General features: G+C 50.1%; 1 protein-coding gene across 7 annotated transcripts in view; it reads right to left on the reverse strand.

The window, feature by feature from the left end:
• Positions 1 to 17744, reverse strand: part of Csmd2 (CUB and Sushi multiple domains 2) — a 543351-nt gene that overhangs the window by 70171 nt on the left and 455436 nt on the right. For all 7 annotated transcript variants that reach the window (XM_057784126.1, XM_057784125.1, XM_057784122.1 and 4 more), the window contains 9 exons: positions 17580 to 17704; positions 16412 to 16508; positions 15091 to 15195; positions 14016 to 14134; positions 13428 to 13497; positions 11194 to 11310; positions 8225 to 8434; positions 2324 to 2512; positions 183 to 360 (listed from right to left, as the gene is read on the reverse strand). In XM_057784126.1, the coding sequence (XP_057640109.1) occupies positions 183 to 360; positions 2324 to 2512; positions 8225 to 8434; positions 11194 to 11310; positions 13428 to 13497; positions 14016 to 14134; positions 15091 to 15195; positions 16412 to 16508; positions 17580 to 17704 (1210 nt within the window). The remainder of the gene's footprint in view (positions 1 to 182; positions 361 to 2323; positions 2513 to 8224; positions 8435 to 11193; positions 11311 to 13427; positions 13498 to 14015; positions 14135 to 15090; positions 15196 to 16411; positions 16509 to 17579; positions 17705 to 17744) is intronic.

Here is a 17744-nt window from a genome sequence, read left to right on the forward strand (position 1 = left end):
CTCCCAATCATGCAACCCACTGGCACCTTCACTGGCTGCGGAAGGGGATCCAGGTTGGGGACCACTGGTCTTTCATTCCTCTCCCTTCATCGCGTTGGTGACCTGATGCTGAGCCTCAGCTCAACCCTGAGCCTCACAAATGCCTCCTTTTGATTTGCCGTTGACATGGCGTCTGATCTTACCAGACAGTGATGTAGTCTCCAAAGGGTTCTATTTGCAGCAGGCTGAGGTTGAGATGGACACCATGGCCAATGGGCACAGTGATCAGCCAGACACAGTCCTGGGAGCTGGAGTAGGGGCTGGGGTATCCAGGTGAGTACACAGTGCCATTGAAAGAGGTGATGTTCCCACCACAGGGGACTGCCAGGGAGGAAACAGAAATAAATGAGTATTTGAGAGTCCTACCTAGCCGGCTGAGAACCCAGATGCCTTCCTGGCAAAATCCCAGCTTTCATTACTGTTTTGCAGGTGGAGCAGGGAGGAGACACAGGGCCGCGAGGTTATGCTTGGTTCTGTTCACCAACACTGCTCCCTGGCTGTCTATCATCACCCCAGGTGCCTCTGTGAACATCCCACCTTGACCTCCTCTTTTCCTTACAGTCCAATCCAGTAGAGAAGTGATTACCCTTGAGAACGCCCCTGACCCCTGCACTGAGGATGGGGAGGAATGGGGAGGAACGGGGCGGTTAGGATGGGGGCTATAATACTTTTACTGGGAGGAGATGAGGGATTATGACAATCTCCTCTCTGACTTGTTCTTTCTAGAGTGTTGCTTCTGGTCTATTTTTTAAAAAACATTAAATTTAGCATTTACTTACTTATTTTGTGGGTATGTATATGTGGGAGATGTGACATGTATATATGCACGTTTGCGTGCGTGAGTGCGTGTGTGTGTGTGTGCAGGCATGAGTGTGCACTGAGAACTAAGGTTGATGTTGCAGTCTTCCTTGATCACTTTTCATCTTATCACTCGGGGCGGGGTCTCCCAATTGAACCCAGAGCTTGCCAATATGGCTAATCTAGCTAGATGGCTTGTTCCCGGGGAATCCCGTCTCCACCTTCCGAGTTCTAGAATTTCAGCTGGGTTTCCACACCCACCCAGCATTTATACGGATTCTGAGAATCTGAACTCATGTCTTTATATTTGCATAGCAAATATTTTATTGGCTTTTGGGTTTTTGCAGTGAGGCTAAGGTTGGGTTAAAAATCATAGTTACGCCACTTATCAGTCACATGACCATAGAAAAGTCATGCATTCTCTGAGTCTGTTTCCTGAGGAGTGAACTAGACTAAGAATATTTAATCTTCATGGGACTGTGGGGGTTACTAGGTAAGACAATGTATAAGAAATCGTTGGTCAGGGCTGGAATGAAGCTCAGAGACAGAGAGCTGGCTGCCTAGCATGGATGAGGCCTTGGGTTTGAATCCCAATACATCAGTCAATGAGTCAATGAATGAATGAATCAGAAAACAAAATGTTTGGCTCGGGACCTTGCCCAGAGATGCTGTCCATGTTTTAGGTCCCCTCCTCTACAGAAAGCTCCTATGAGGTATTCCACACCGCAGGCTGAGCCACTTGTGGGACCTTCTGACTCTCAAAAACGTCCTGCTTTATTAAAGAAGGGAGTGAAACTCAGTGACAAGGCACAGAGAGGGGACTGACAGCTGACCCCGGAGCTGGGGTGCTTCCTTCTGCTGGGGTACTGTCCTTGACAACTCCCACCCCCAATTCAAGACTGATTCTAGCATCTCTCCAGGAAAACTGTGGGGCTGTCAGAATAAGGCAAGAGGGAATATGGAAGTGGGGTCTCTTGGTCATCTCCACCCTGGTTCTGCCTAAGGAAGAAGGCCCAAAGATGCTCCATCTCAGCGACCTAAGATTACCAGCTCGTCTCTCGCCAAATACATGTAGGAAGAAGGGGAATAATGGGGAAAGGGAAAAGGAGCCAGAGTTCTCAGGAAAAGGCGTTATTCTCTTCTCTCTGGGAAGGTTTCAAGACACTCTCCACCATTCAGCTCCTACGGTCTCATTGTGGCACCTTCCCATCTCCTTGGGGGACATTAGCCCATCAGAGCAGATCTTCCTACAGGCTGGATATGTCACTCCCTTGGCTATAGCGCACATCCTTCGGTCCTTCACAGAACTTGCTCAGAGCTCTGTCACCTGGGCTCTCTCCCTGGCTGGGCTGGCTCACCGAAACAGGATAAGCAAAGCTTGCCTGGACCTTCACCTTTGGCAATCCCATGGAGTAGCAGGTGGAGCAGGACGTTCTGTCTCCATGACTACCCCAGGAAGGACGATCAGGGCGGGAGAGGGACATACCTTCACACCTGGGTAGGGGGTGGTCCCAGTTCCGATTGGTGCCATGTTGACATGTGAGGACGGGCTGACCCATCAGTTGATATCCCGGAAGGCATTCAAAGGTCACCGATTGTCCGACATTATAGCCAGCTCCCCTCACGATGCCATTAGCAAAAGGCTCTGGGTCTGGGCACTCTTGAAGTTCGTAGGCTAGAAGAGGTCAGGGGGAAAGGTCACTTCATTCTTTCTGGGGCATTTCTTCCCAAATGGAAGACTGCGGCGCCCAGGTGGTGGCTCTGAGGCAGAGCCCCAGGACTGGGGGACCTACAGACCTGACTGGTTGTTGGCTTTGGATAAATCCCTCAACTTCTCTATGCCCTCCCCCCCACTTCTTGTAGTTGTTACGAGGACTGAGTGCAGTGATATCTTGTAGCCCTTTGAAGGACACTGGCATGTGGGAGGACCCCCATAAATGTTACTGATTGTTCTTAGTTCCACTGGGAAGAGAGGCTCAAGGAATATACTGACAGGAGAACTTCTGGTCACTGAACATCTTCTCGGGGTCAGGCATTAGTCTAGGTGTCTCCATGTTGCTTAACTCTAGGTCACAAACAGAAACAGTGAGATGAAGAGGTAAGAGGGGGCATTTCCAGCTCTGCCCAGTTAGAACCCGTCAAAGCATTTAGGGGAGTAAGTTAAATCTACAGTCAAGATGGGAGCTTTGCGGGGAGGGACTAGGTGGGCCACAGGCATATGTGACTGCCGTACAGGGATGTTCCTTGGAGGAGTAGGAAAGCTGCCCTCACGGCAACGGCTGAGGCCTGTCCAGCAGGAAGAGTCAGCCAAGGCACTGGCTGAGTACCACAGAGCAACGCCTCTGACTAATTGGGTACACTGGATGAAGAATATTCTTTGTGGCAGTAATTGGGCGCTCTCTACACAGGGAACCGGCAGAAGACGGAGATGGACTGTTTCCACAGCGGCAGCACTCAGTAGGAACAGCTGAGCTGAACGATGCTCTGTGGAACTGGATGATTTATCACATGCAATAAGAATAACTGTGACCTCCAGGCTAACGGTTCCTCCATGCCCGCTCCGCAGTGGTGGCTGGGCTCTGCATTTCCATTTGACACTGTGGAGGGCTGTTTTGGTGGGAAAACATGCACGTTTCACCAGAAATCACTTTTGGAGAAGCTTGGGGAGAAAGCTCAGTTGGTTTGCTCTGAAAGCAGGAGGACCTGAGTTTGAGAGCCAGGATCCATGTGGGCTCGCCTGCCTGCCTGCCTACTTGCTTGCTTCCTTCTTTTTGCCAGAATTAGTAGCAATGTGCATCTGTAATCCCAATACTGAAGATGCAGAGACAGACGGACCCCTGAGCTTATTAACTATCAGGCCTACTTGGTGAGACCCAAGCCATGAGAGACCTGGTCTCAAAAAAGGGCACATAGTACCTGATGCATGGCGGATGACACAGGAGCTGATCTTCTGGCATCTGCACACACACACACACACACACACACACACACACACACGTACACCTGTAATACACACATGTACTCATGTGTGTGTGCACACGTACACATCCACACACCACCCACACACAGAAATCGTTGAGGTAACTGCATCTTTCAAGGAACCGAGGAGCCACCACCGGCATGGGTGGGCTAAAGAGAGGTGGCCCTGTCAGTGGAGTGCCTTTGGGTGCTTTGCCCATAATGCCTTGGAGGAGGTAGGATCCTGCTGCCCAGGTAGGCTGCACTGGAAGCCTCGGTTGGAGTTCTGTGGCCTGAAGACGGACAGCAAGGAGACTGAAGGGAACAGCCACAAGTCAAAAGTCAGAGTAGCTTTGACAAGAGTGGCAAGAGTCACTTGAAGAAGTAGCTTTTCCAAAAGGGAGAAACTTCAGTGAGGGCTTCCTGGATTCTCTTCATTCCAAGACAGATCTGGGAGTCCTAGAAGGTGCTTCAGAGGGAAAGATAAATTCTGAAGTTACAGTGTGTGTGTGTGCGTGTGCGTGTGAGTGTGAGCATGTGTGTGTGTGTAGGTCTGAGGCCAATTCAGGTGTCTACCACATTTTGAGACCAGACCTCTCACTGAACCCAGAACTCAGCTGTTGAGTAGACTGGCTGGCCAATGAGCTCCTGCGATCTTCCTACTTGACCCTCCACTCCCAGTGCCAGGCTTGAGTGGCAAGAATTTTACCTATTGAGCCTTGGAGTAAGTTAAGAGTAAGCAAACTTAGCTACCAGTAACCATTTTCTGGAAACGTCTGCCTATGGAAAGACAGAGGAAGCAGCTGCCTAGAGATGCTGGTCTGTCCAGCTGGAAGAATTTTGAGGAGGAGAAAGAGCTAGATTGTTCCAAAAAAAGTTAAGGAAATCAAGAGAACCGGGGTCCACATAGAACGCCTCAGTGGGGACAGGTGGTTCCTCTACAAACTGGAGACCCAAAGCCCATTTTCTCTGGAGAGGAAGCACAGTGTGTGTGTGTGGGGGGGGGGGGCGCTCAGAGCTCAGAGCCTGTTTATACTGAACAACTCTGGCGCACGAGGCCAGTTGGTCAGAGAGAATTATTTGTATCTATCACGAATTAGAGGCCTCAGTGGAAGCAGCTGGGCCTCTGGCACTAGAGACTCCCTAGGCTGAGAGGTCGGGACCATCACAGCAAGAAACCTTAATGAAAGTTGAGCTTCGGCCCGCGAAGGAGCAGGTGGCCTGATGCTGAGTGACACACAGGCGGACTTGTGACTCAAGGGAGCAGAAGGCAGGTCCTGATCACAGAAAGGCTGACCCATTTTGTTGTCCTTGACTCCTCAGAGGGACAGTTGGAGACCTCAGGTAGGGCAGGCTCAGCAGGGGGTAGGATGTTCTCTGATACAAGGGTGGCAACCGTGTGGGTGGGAGGGGCTGGGTCCCTTGGGAGGAATCCAGGAGCCCGCGGTGCTGTCAACACTTATGAGAGAGAAGTGTCGGAGGGAGCACTGGCTGAACTGTCCCTGCACAGTCACGAGTTCGAACGCCCAGAGTGTCAGGAAGTGACTTATGTGGAGAGAGCACCTCTGACCATTTCACATAAACCCGAATGGCTGTGGGGTGGATGGTGATCTGGTGGGGCTGGCGTCACTATAAAATGGGGATCTTGGGGGTCCTCCCTAGTATATTCCATGATGTCTCTACTCATTTACCCTTTCACCAATAGCACGGACGAATCCTTTTCTCAGCACACGAGAGAGGACATTTTGGAAGTTAACCACATCAAATAAAGTGTGAATGCTTAGGTTGATGGGACTATGAGCCACCTTGATTTGATCAAACACAATGTTCCTGTCTTGAAACATCCCACTGTATTCCACACCAATAATTATGTATCAATGGGGATGGGAAACTAGAGTTTTGAAGATGGATGCTATCTGAAGATGGAGTCAGGGACTGGGTGATGATTCTGCAAACCGACACAAGGCTGACGATGTCTAAAAACCACCCAGATCCAGTCCCCCACCTGGAGCAGATCCTTACAACCCTCAGAAGAAACCTGGCCCTCCAACACCTTAATCTTGCTCTCACTTTCATCCCTGGAGCTGTTGTTCGAGTCACAGGGTCTTTGGTACTCTGTAATAGTCTCCCAACAAACAGACTCGGAAGTGATGGTGGCAGAGTGTGTGATGGGGTCTACATCTGTTCCAGCCAGAGCATGGATCCATGTAACTGGAATCACGTTTGTCTTCCATGACAGACCATCGTGACAGGATGACTACTGATGTGTCCTGACTCGTCGGTCCTTCATCCTCCCCTCCTAAATCAGAGACACTCTTCACAGGAGCAGTTTCTGAGAGAACCCCGCCCCCCACCCCCCCTTCCTTGGGTGTGGCTGCCTGGTCAGTACAAACAAGGCGGCATGGTTTGAGGAGGCCAAGCTCTTGGAATCCTGCAGTATGAGCCTGCCATGCTCACACGCAGGCCTCCCCTGTGCAACCGTTTCACATGTGTCTACCTCAGGGGACACACTCTATGGCTCTCCCAGAATGAGAAGCCTAGTTCTTGCTAAGTATTCTTGTCTGACAAGGAAGGGACTCCCAGTCACAGGGATGAAAAAGCCAAGACTCTCAGAACACACATTGCACGGTATTCTTTCTATACTAAAAGCATATGTGATCAAAAACTTTACATTTTCTTCCAAGGTGTAAACACAAACACACACACACACGAAATAAAGAAAGGAAAAAAAGAAAGGAAAGAAGAAGAAAGAAAGAAAGAATTAAAAATTAGGGGTTGTCTCTGGGAAATAATCCTGTCCCACTGCCGGTTTTTCTTGTTGGTTTTTTAACGAGGCGAATGTGTTAGTGAATTATCTGTATAACTGAAGATTAACTTTGAACACAGGAAACTGCAAGGCAGCACCTACAGCGGGATGCAAGGCCGGCTGGACGGAAGATAACACACTGAACTAAGCTCCCTCCGTGAAGGGGATGAGTGGGTTTGAGAGAGCAACGTGACTTCCATGACGTGTGACTAGCCTGCATGTTCCCTCAGCCAGTACCACACACTGCAGCCTCATCCCCTAATGGGAGGGTGTCTGGAGATGGGAAGTCCTTAGGTCTTCCTGGAGGGCTGGACTAGGCTCCCTACAGAGGAGGCCTTAGAGGTCCTTCACTGCATCTACCAAACTCGGACACAGCAGGTGGGTGCTGCCAGGAGCCGCAGAGCAGCCTCTCCCAGCCTTGCGATTTGCCAGCACCTTGACCTTAAGACTCTTCAGCCCCCAGAAGAGGGAGGAAGGAGTTTCTGTTACCTATGAGCTTCCTGATGGGGGAAGCTCTGTTAACCAATCACCTTTAAGAAGGGGAGCCTAGTTAAGGCGTGGCTACCTGGAGCCCAGGAAGAAAACTGGGATGGACCAGGTGTGAGCTATCTCTGGGTGATTCCCGTTGGACACAGCGGAACTCGGACTTCCCATTCTTGTGGCATGAGTTTCCCCTTATAACAATTAAAAATACAATTGTTTATCTTTAAGCTGGCCTGGTTATTTTCCGAATCGAGCTAACAGCTTCAGCTTCCTGCTGACTTGCAGCATTTGTTACAACGGCCTACGCTGGCTGAAGTCCCCCCCCCCCACTAAAACATCTCTATAATTTTAGGGTTTTTAAAATAAGCATGTACTCATATTGGCAAAAAAAATGTCTAAAAGTATAGAGTGGGGAATGAGTGAAAGGAGCTGAGACGGGGCTGAAGTAGGTGCTTCACTCAGTGACTCGAGGGGAGCATTCAGGGCAGAGTTAGGCCTATGTGGGGCTGGCAAGCACAGCCAAGCAGGTTGGGAGTCTCCACTGTCAGTAATGAATGAATGGCGTTTCACACAGCAATACCTACATTGGCATGACAGGGTTCTTTTCTGTGAAAACATGCCAGGAACACTGGACCTGCCATCAAGTTTCACCTCAGGAAATAGAACCTCCGCCAGCATATGGGTGGGCCTCCGCGAGGGAACGCCGCCTGAGGTGGGTGCTGTTAACACTGTTGCTGGAATTTTCCATTCTGTTACAGGAGATCTTTGCTGAGACTGAGCCTCTCAAAGCCAAGGGGAAATGGTGGTGGACCCTGTCAGGGATGCCTGAGGGGAACTGACAGGCTACTTGCCCAGGATGCTGCTGGTTATTAGCTCTAGATACTATGGAACCTCAGTGGACACTGTGGGGCCCATGGGTCTGGGAAAAAACTAGGTACATGTAAGCTGTCTGTCAAACAGGGCTAGGTAGCTATTGAGCTACTTCCAACCAGAAGCCTCCACAGAGAGACCTGCTGCCCCTCAGCCCTTCTGGCATCTCTTCCCAGGCAGAAGGATGGGGGGATGGGTAGCTGTGGGCCAGACGCGGGTCTGACAGTGGCCACCATGACAGTGGTGCCGCCATGATACTTTCATCCTTACCCTGGTACTCCAGCTTGAAACCTGGCCGGTTCTGGGAATGGTCGCTGTGGAAATACACAATGGTATCATGGGACGTGGAGAGCAGGGAGCCCGGCAGCTCACTCCCGCTGAACCTGCCCATCATGCGGCTGGTCTCGGAGGGACCACTCCGGATTTCTAAGAAGTCGTGGTTAGGCTCCGTAGAGAAGTTCAAAAACTGGATGTGAGCACCTAGGAGAAGGACAGAGGCACACAGTGCCCAAAGCCATACAGTCCTGCTTCTGGCAGCATGTCCTGCTACAGTGTCTCAGGGTCCAGAGTCCCCACCACCAAAGCCCCAACCCACGCAGGTCTCCCAGGGCGGTTCTGAGTTTTGCCCATCTAGTCCCTGCTCTGGCCATCAGGAAGGGTCAGAAAGTCAACAGACTTTTAATTCAGCAACAGAGACACCAGTTATTTCTGAGTCCCACCCCAAGTCTATTTGACTTTATGGGAAGCCAACTTTGGGGTCAAGATGTGATTTCATTTGAATCATGTCTAGTATTGATATGAAGATAGGTTTTTCTCCTAGAATAAATGTTTAGTTAAAAAGTAATTATCCCATTGAGTCAAAGGGCACACATGACCTTTCTTGCTGGTATTTTCTAAGAATCTTTAGGTGATTCAGAAGGACATGGATCAGAAGTGTACATTGTACCATCTAATCCACTGAGAAGCCAAATGAAGTTTACCCTTCGGGACTTTGGTGGGTTAATCAAGATCTCTTAGCCACCTGTCAGGGGACATGGATTTAATTAAGCCCCTAGGGTACATATTTACATAAGCCACGGAGAAGTGAGGTTGGAACAGCAACACGGGTATTTGTTTACAGACAAGGGTTTTCAAAATTGGATTGCTGTTGAAAAATGTTCTCCAAAGAAACCTATTCACCATGTATAACAAAGGTCCCCACATTACATTGTTAACTGAGAAAAATCAGGTTGGAAAAAACAGACACTGGAAATAGAAAAATGTAGACATCCATTGCAATTTTTCTATTTTAAGGGCCGGGAAGAATACACATTTGTCTGCTAATACCAGATGAGCATATGCTATGGGCTTGTGCCATGTTAGGCACGGCCCCGGATGAACAAGGTGGGATGGTCCTTGTGTCCACGAGCACCAAGCTGTTGTTACTAAAGATCTCTTTGTGATGAAGTCACATATTTCAATTTGAAAATGTGCTCATCTGTATTTGCGAGTGTGATAGAATGAACACGTATGTGCAACTGTCTGTGCGCCTTGCTATGTTAAGAGCGAAGGCTAGACCTACGATGCTGCAGACCCTTCGTTTCCTGTCCTGTCCAGCCACCTTAACCTTGCGCTAACGATCCCATCCTAGGCACCATCCACCTCCTTGGCTCGTTCTCCACCCATGAGCACAGCTTACTTCCACACCTCAGACTTCTTCTCTAAGTCATCGTCTGTAGAGCTTTGCCTTGCTTGCCCGTGCAGCCTCCCATGTGGGAGAACAGCAGGCAGCCTGTGTGCCCAACCCTGGGTTCTTTGAGCCGCGTGGAAAGAGGGGCTGTGTTTGCCCCCTTGCAGCAGGGGCGTGGTACTGCAGAACCCCTTGCATTCTGGATGAGAGAGAGGGAGCTGGAGCCACTGGAAAGCCAGAGATCCCGCGGTGCCGCTGGATCTGCTGCTGGCCCATTAGAGACAGCATGCTTCGGTGGCTGAATACAAGGACTCATAGCGAGCAGCTACCCCACTTAAAGTCCTGTTTGCCCGTGTGTTACCCTCGCCTGCCCTTCGTCTCTACCGGCACTTTGGTCCCAAGCTTGAAGTCAGAGCAAAAGGGACTCTGGCCCTCTTTTCTTGGTGTCTCAAATCTAGACTCTGCCGAGGCTGCCAAAGCTGTCTCCACTTTCCAGAGTTCCCTTCAAGAGATGGTACGAGACACTAGACTCTAGCCTTTGAGGGTCACCCCACTGTTCCCCTCCCCTCCACCCTGACTTAAAGACCAGCGGGACCACGGCTGTCCCTTATCAGAAGACATACTTGGGACCTATAACAGATGATCAAACAAGCGGTCATCATACTGAGGCTAGCAGACTGAGAGGTTCTGGGCCTGCGAAGAAATAATCCTCACGGAGAGAGAGGAGATGAGGGGCAACACCCAGTGGGGTGTGGCTATCGCAAAGTTTGTTTGCATCACAGTCAAACCCATTGCTTTGTAGAGCCGATTATGCTAACATAAATGTATAAGAAAGAGGAATCCCCAGGAGAGGTCTCTTCCTAGGGACAGAGCAGAATTGGGCCAAAGGACTCCCATGGACAACCCATCAGTTCCTTGTAGGCCAAAGCCACGATCTCTTTGGCACAGATAACCAAGGTTATATTATATTGCCAGTACATGAATTGAAAGCAATTAAAATTTGTACCTAGACTAACATCCTTCACAGCCAACAACCCCCACACCTGGCATAGCCCATTTCTGCTCTCCCCATCTCCAGGCCAGCTAGAATGTGTCCGTGAAGAATGCCAACTCAATTTCATATTGACCTTGGCTCAATTTAATTAGGATGATAAATGGGATAGGGAGTTAAAAGCACAACTTGCAGCCTGGTCTCAGCAAAACGGCTTTCCTTTTCTTTTATTCCAGGCAATTTCTTTCCTTTTCTTTTTATTAAATGGTCCTGGAGATGGAACCATGTGTCTTGCACAAGGCACACTCTCGAGCCCTGAGCTGTACCCTCAGCTCCAGCTCAAGTTGAGTTTCTTATTCTGTACCCCTGGGTTTAGTTTGGGACTCAAATCAAAGTAACCCCTAAGCTTTCCTCCCCTTTCACTTAATTTCTGCTAGCCCCTCCCCCCCCCCCCCAGATTGAACAAGCCAGCACCCGAGGGGCGGTGCTGGCGCCGAGCTTAGCTGGGATTGGGCAGATAGCTGAGTTAGTCCAGGCCTGGGCTCCAAGCCCCTGTCACCCTGGGGGTTACAGACTCACCAAAGCCCACAGGCAGCACGATCTTCCAGGAACAGTCCATGTTACTGGGGTAGTTGCCTGGGAAACCGGGACTCAGGATCACCCCCTCCATCTCTTCCACTTCTCCCCCACATTGCGCTGCGACAAGGAGAGCAGTCGGGTTAGGAAATCGAGGAGAGGGTGGGGCTCTTCGAGAGTGCAGAGTCACAGTTTTAAATGTTCCTTGAGTCACAAACCCCTCTGAGAATCCCAGCAGATCTCTCTGAACATCGGTACACCCAAGTAAACTGAGCATGTAAACTCGGGACTGAAGCACAGCGCAGGGCATCCAGGAGTGTCAGCCTTGACCACGCCCTCCACAGGTTGATGACCTCATCAAGGCCATGCAGGAAGTGACAAAGCTCTGCTCCAGAAGTCTGACTCTTCCAGTCCTTACATGACAGCCCACCCCTCTCTCCTTCCTCTCCAATCCGGTCTTCATGAGAGCAAAGGACACAGGAAAGAGAAGAGAGTGGCACACATCCTGTCCTCTCTGTGTGCTTGCAACTGTGCCAGACTCTTCCCAGATCTATCCTCTATGGGGAAGGATGGCCTACCACTGAGGTTCACCACGACCACTCAGCAGCGAGGGAGGATCTGGAGACATCTGATTTCAGGTTGCTGGGGTGCCTCAGTAGCTGCCCAGCTGAAAATGATTTTAGGTTTCACGTTCTCCGAGGAAAGGCTATGTGAGCAGAAAGGGGCTAATCGGCCATGGAGGCCCAGGTGTTCAGGGAAGAAAACGCCAAGGTCCAGACCAGTATTTTCCTGGGCAGAAAATGAGTAGGAAGCACACTGGGGTGGAATAGTGCCGCCACTTACATCACAATTCTCACTCCACTGCCTGAGGGACTGTGGATGAAATGTACGCCCCTCCCCAGCCCAGTTGCCAGAGCAGCAAAATGACGCTAAGAACAGCACCCATCTCAGGGAGCCGCTGTGATGCCTAGGACTTCACGTATCCAACCTGCTCCCTCTATGGGAGAGCAAGCACAGAAAGCTGGCATGCCAATGTGACATTCCCTCGACTCACTTTCTGGGGGACAAGGGGATGCTTTGTCAGCCCGGCATGGATGAACCTTCACATTCCATTCCCCACTTCTCTTTAATCTCTGAAGACAGATTTCTGGGCTGGGGAAGATGTCTCACTTGGTAAAGGGCTTGCTGTGAGAACCTGAGTGTGAATGTCCGGCATCCACGTAAAAGCCAAGTGCAGTGATATTCCTGTAGCCTAGTGCTGAGGGGTAGGGAGAGGAGGACTCTTAGAGCTCATTGGTCAGCCAACCTAGAGCAACAGGTGAGCTCTGGGTTTAGGGAGAGACCCTGACTCAAAAAGATGTGGAGAGCGATTGAGGAAGATATGCATAGGCACCCCCCCCCCCGACACCAAGTGTATAACACACACGCACACAACCCCCCCTCCCCCCTCAAATCCCCACTGGAGGTATGCAATGGGAAACTGGAGTCTGGCATTTAGTAGACACCCAATCACTGTTGGTTTCCTGTTTTTTTTTTTTTTTTTTTTTTTTTTTTTTGTTTTGTTTTTGTTTTTGTTTTTGTTTTTGTTTTTTCGAGACAGGGTTTCTCTGTGGTTTTGGAGCCTGTCCTGGAACTAGGAACTAGCTCTTGTAGACCAGGCTGGTCTCGAACTCCCAGAGATCCGCATGCCTCTGCCTCCCAAGTGCTGGGATTAAAGGCGTGCGCCACCACCGCCCGGCTGGTTTCCTGCTTTCTTGACCTGACCAAATGCTCTGAGGTACCCCTGTCTTTCCTTATTTCTGTTAATTTCCTCAACATCGCCTAGCATAGGTTAAGCAGTAAAAAGACACCGAGTTCTTAATTTATGTGCAACCCTTGACAACTGAAGCAGGTGTTTCCGTCTGCACTTTGATAAAGTCACGGGAAAAGCCCAATGTGCCTGAAATTGCCTTCTGGGGTCTGGCTGCTTATATGAGTCCACAATGGCTCTCATGATATTCTCAAGTGGGCAAGCTTCTTGTGATTTTTCAGTTGGCGGGTAGAACCTTCCAGAAGTCTGGACAGCTTTGAATGAGAGTTAGAAATTGCAAAAATGTCTTTCAGGAACTACTGACTTGGAACAAATCCAGAACACTGGAATTTTTTTTTTGACTTGAACCTGAACTCAGCAAAATAGCAGAGAGCTCTGATCCCCTGGGATTTGGACTCTAGTGGAATCTAAAGTCCAGTTCTCTTACCAATGCAGAGTGGAGGAGGGTAGTTCCATCGGCGCACAGTTCCAGGCATGCAGGAGATGTGGGCATGGCCCTGGAGGAATCAGAACAGTAGTGGGCTAGAGGTCCCCAGGGACATAATTATACACCTAACCCGGAACGGGGGCTTGCTCTAGGCCTCACATTAAGAGACAAGACATCCAGATGCATGAGATCATCGTGGGATTTGAGGTAAGACAGAAGAGATAATTTGGGGCGGGAGAGACCACTTACTAACAACCATCACTAAAGAATTCTCATTACAGGAGGTTTCCTTGTGAGTTTCCCCTAATTACTAAATTCCTTCATGGCCCTCAAAGGGAAATTAAATTTTCCCAAAGTCCAATCAAAGCCGACTTTGCAGGAACACATTCCAGGCTGGATTGTCCAGGGCCCTTACCATCAACAAAGTTTATTTTTTTGTGAGAATAGCTCCAGGAGTGGGTAACTGTCCCCAGGGGATAGGGAGGCTTCACCCATAACCAGGCTGCAGCTTTGCCGGTACAGGATTGGGTAATGCACCCAGGGGATGCTTGTGCCCAGCCCTGGGGTTATTTTGGTGGGGATGGGTACCTGGAGGGCGTATCCTGGCTCACACTGGAAAGAGACCACGTCATTCACCAAGTAGCGCTCGCCTGTCTTCACCCCGTTACTGGGTACAGCTGGTTCGGGACAACTGCTCAGGCCCACCGCTAGACAACACAGAGAGGGAGAGAGAAAGATGGGCAAGACTGGTTGGTTAAGGTGACAGAGGCAGAGGATGCTGTTGGCTTCTTGGGGTCCAAGGCTTGTGCTTTCCTGGGCCTCCTGTTCACCCTGGCATACAGAGGAAGTCAGAATGTGTATTATGAAGGTTCATCAGATCAAAGCTGGAACAGGGGGTGTCATTTCAGGGGCTTGGGATGTTTTGCTCACCTATTGACCTCAGCATCGGGACACCTTGGTTGCAGACTCCCAAGGCATCTCTATCTGAGTCCTGTCACCCACCCATGTCCCCGTTGTCTCTGCTCCCAACTTCTCTCCCCTTTCTCTGCCCTCAGAAGTCAGAATCTATCAGAGACCCTAACAAAATCCATCCGAGCTCCTGATGTGTTGGGAACACACAGTGGTTATCTGATGGCGCCCACTGGTTCCTCCCTGTACATAGTGTGAGATGGGAGCAGGGTCAGCGACCCAGGAGGAAAGCCATCTCTCCAGAAACCGCTGTATGCCCCCAAAGGCACAGCTATAGTCCTTGCGGTTCAAGGATCTTAGCAGTGACTAGAAGGAATCTTGTAGATGATAAGTAAGATTTTGAGTGAGAGAATTTTGAAGATAACATCCAAATGTGTATCAGAAGCCGGTCTGCAGAACCAGAGGAGAGAACGTCTCCATTTTCTGACATCCCAGATTATCTACTGGGGTCGAGGCTGAAGTACTTTCTGCCCAGGTTCCAGGGTATAGCAATTCAACACTTCAGTGGGTCCTGGCTTTGTCCCATGGTTGAGTATGCAAACTTGAGCATCTAGCCCTTAGCATCTTTCTCCAGTCAGTGGTAGCCTTAAGTGTGAAGGAGTGGGCACAGTCCAAAATCCACAGAGGGTGGGGAGTCAGCCACCATTTCCTCCCACCGAGAAACCCCCACACGGCCACGACCCTGGATTCTCACTTTTGTATTCCAGGTGGAAGCCGGCAGCAGACACACTGATGTCGGAGTAGAAGTGGAGGTAGAGCTGGTTGGAGGTGCTGTTCAGCAGGGCAGGCACTGTTGTCCCTGCACAAGAACACCAAGGGTCATTCGGCGTTCCCTCCACACACCAATCTCTACCTCATTCCTGTTTCTGCTCCCTGTTGGCATTCTATTCCCAGGGCCCCCAAATACCACCCCCCATTATCAAACTTACTAAATGACAAATGCCAGGTAGTTAACAGGCCAGGGAAGGGAAGCCATGGATGAGCAATGCTATGGACCTACGCTCTCAGGAGGTGATGTTCCTCAGGCAGTGAGAGGGCTGTGCGTCTGGTCTCTACTCAGTCATCCTCAAAATGATTCTGACACGTACAACTGCCTGGTCAACCCAGCAGGGCAGACAGCTTATCTGGATGTGAATGGGTCATCTTCATATCTTAGCATCATGATCTCTGGGTCTAGCAGCTTCAGGTAACTGCCCTGGCCATTGGGCAAAAACACATACCATATTCTGGCACAAGTGTGCCACTGAGTAGGCAGTGGGGAATTCGCTTTGGGGAAGAAGTTTGGTTGTTCGTTAAAAAAAGTGAGACGATGGTGATTCCATTTCTGGATATAAGCTCTTGAGGACGGACAACAAAAGGGACACCAGAGCTTGCACCCCAGCATTAGCCACTGTAGCTCCATAATGAAGGTGACACAGTCATCACTGAGTGACGGGGGTATGAAGAAATCGACTAGCCAGTACACAGCACAGTGCTGACTCAAACCGACACTGGGTGAATCCATCAGACAGAAAACCACATGGGCTAAGATTTCACTTGTATGAACTGCTTGGACAAGGACAAGTCCATGGGGACTGGAAGATGAGTGATTGCCAGAGGCTGGGGGCAAGTAGGGGAGGTGGAGAATGAGTACACTTGGTACTTGGTTTCCTTTCAGGGCTACAGAAATGCTCTGGGATTGTTTAGAAGTGATGGTTGCAGATCACTGTTAATATATGAAACCTCAGGCAATGGTGATGATGGTGGTGATGGTGAGGATAATGGTGGTGATGGTAGTGATGGTGATGATGATGGTAGTGATGGTGGTGATGATGGCGATGGTAGTGATGATGGGGATGGTAGTGGTGATGGTGATGGTAGTGATGGTGGTGATGATGGTGATGGTAGTTATGGTGGTGGTGATAGTGATGATGGTGATGGTAGTGATGGTGGCGATGGTAGTGATGGTGGTGATGGTAGTGATGATGATGTCAACCACAACCCTCCAAATGAAAGCTCTGGATGTCCCATCTTACCTGAGAAACTCCCCAGCATGGTTACGGTGTTGTCTGCTCCGTCAAACACTTCTAGAGAGTCCCAGTTCTGCTCTGTGACAAAGCTGATGACTTGAATCTGGAGACAGAACGAATGAGTTGTTGATCACATAGCTCAAGTGCCCTATTTTCTCCCCATGGGTAATTCAATTTATCAAACGCTTCCTCTGGGCCTGACACTGTGCTGGTTCCTTCCCATAAAAGTAAGATGTGGTCCATATTTATCTCAGGAGCTCACTGTCTGGTGGGGAAGACAGACGTGAAATATGATCATAGGACACAAGGACAGTGACATTCCAGACAGTGGGAATGCTTCCGTCCAGCTGGCTTTCTCCCCTTGCCTATTTATTTATTTATTTATTTAGGCGACAGGGTCTCACGTAGCTCAGGCTAACCCTGAGTCACCATGTAGCTGAGGATGACTTTAAACTTTTAATGCTCCTGCCTCTGTTTTCCTGGGAGTTGTCACATGCATGCAGAAGCACACCTGGTTTATGTGTGCTGGGATTGAACCCAGGGCTTTGGGCATGTCAGGAAAGAACTCTACCAACTGAGCCGCCTCTCTGGCCCCTTCTCACATTTGGAATAGTCTTTGGGTTTCTTACTCTCACTGGGTTCCAGCTCTGGTCCTGATTACTCCATTGGCCTGGCAGGCTCTGGATCCTCTCCTATGCCTCTCTGTGTTGCTCCTACCTTGGGCACATGTTACGTATCCCAGTCGCCCTAGGTGTGTATCTGGCTGTTCTCTCTGCCTCACTTGTGCTTGGTGATCTACTCTTTCCCGGGTCATCAGCAAGGCCCCCCTTTTCCTCCTTAATGGTCTTAGATAAATACCTTGAACCACTTGAAACTTTCCCAAGACCCCTCCAAATTCATATTCCAGCTGCAAGCCCACATTCCTCTCCTGACTGGCTGGAGCTAATTCCCATCTCCCATCTTCCCTCAATTAGCTGTCTTTCCTCCCATCTTTCCCCAGAGATGCTATGATCTCTTGTTTGGGAGCCATATCTCCACATCTGCACTGTGGCACCAAAGCCACATGGGCAAGGACAGAGATGTTATTTCTCCTCCCACCTCAGCCTGGCTTGGGGTCCAGCAACAGCCAGAATCTGTGGGCAGCCACCTAACTTAGGCACATCCTTGCTCCCACCTGAATGCCAGCTCCTTCTGGGACCATGATCTTCCACACGCAGTTAAGGCTATTGAGGTAGGGCTCCGGGAAGCCAGGTGACAGGATGGTGCCCCTGCGTTCAGTGAGGTTGCCACCACAGGGTACTGGGAAAAGACACGGGCTGGTCAGAGGCTCCTCAGCTCC

This window comes from Chionomys nivalis, chromosome 11 (genome assembly GCF_950005125.1).
Source record: "Chionomys nivalis chromosome 11, mChiNiv1.1, whole genome shotgun sequence".
NCBI lineage: Eukaryota > Metazoa > Chordata > Mammalia > Rodentia > Cricetidae > Chionomys > Chionomys nivalis.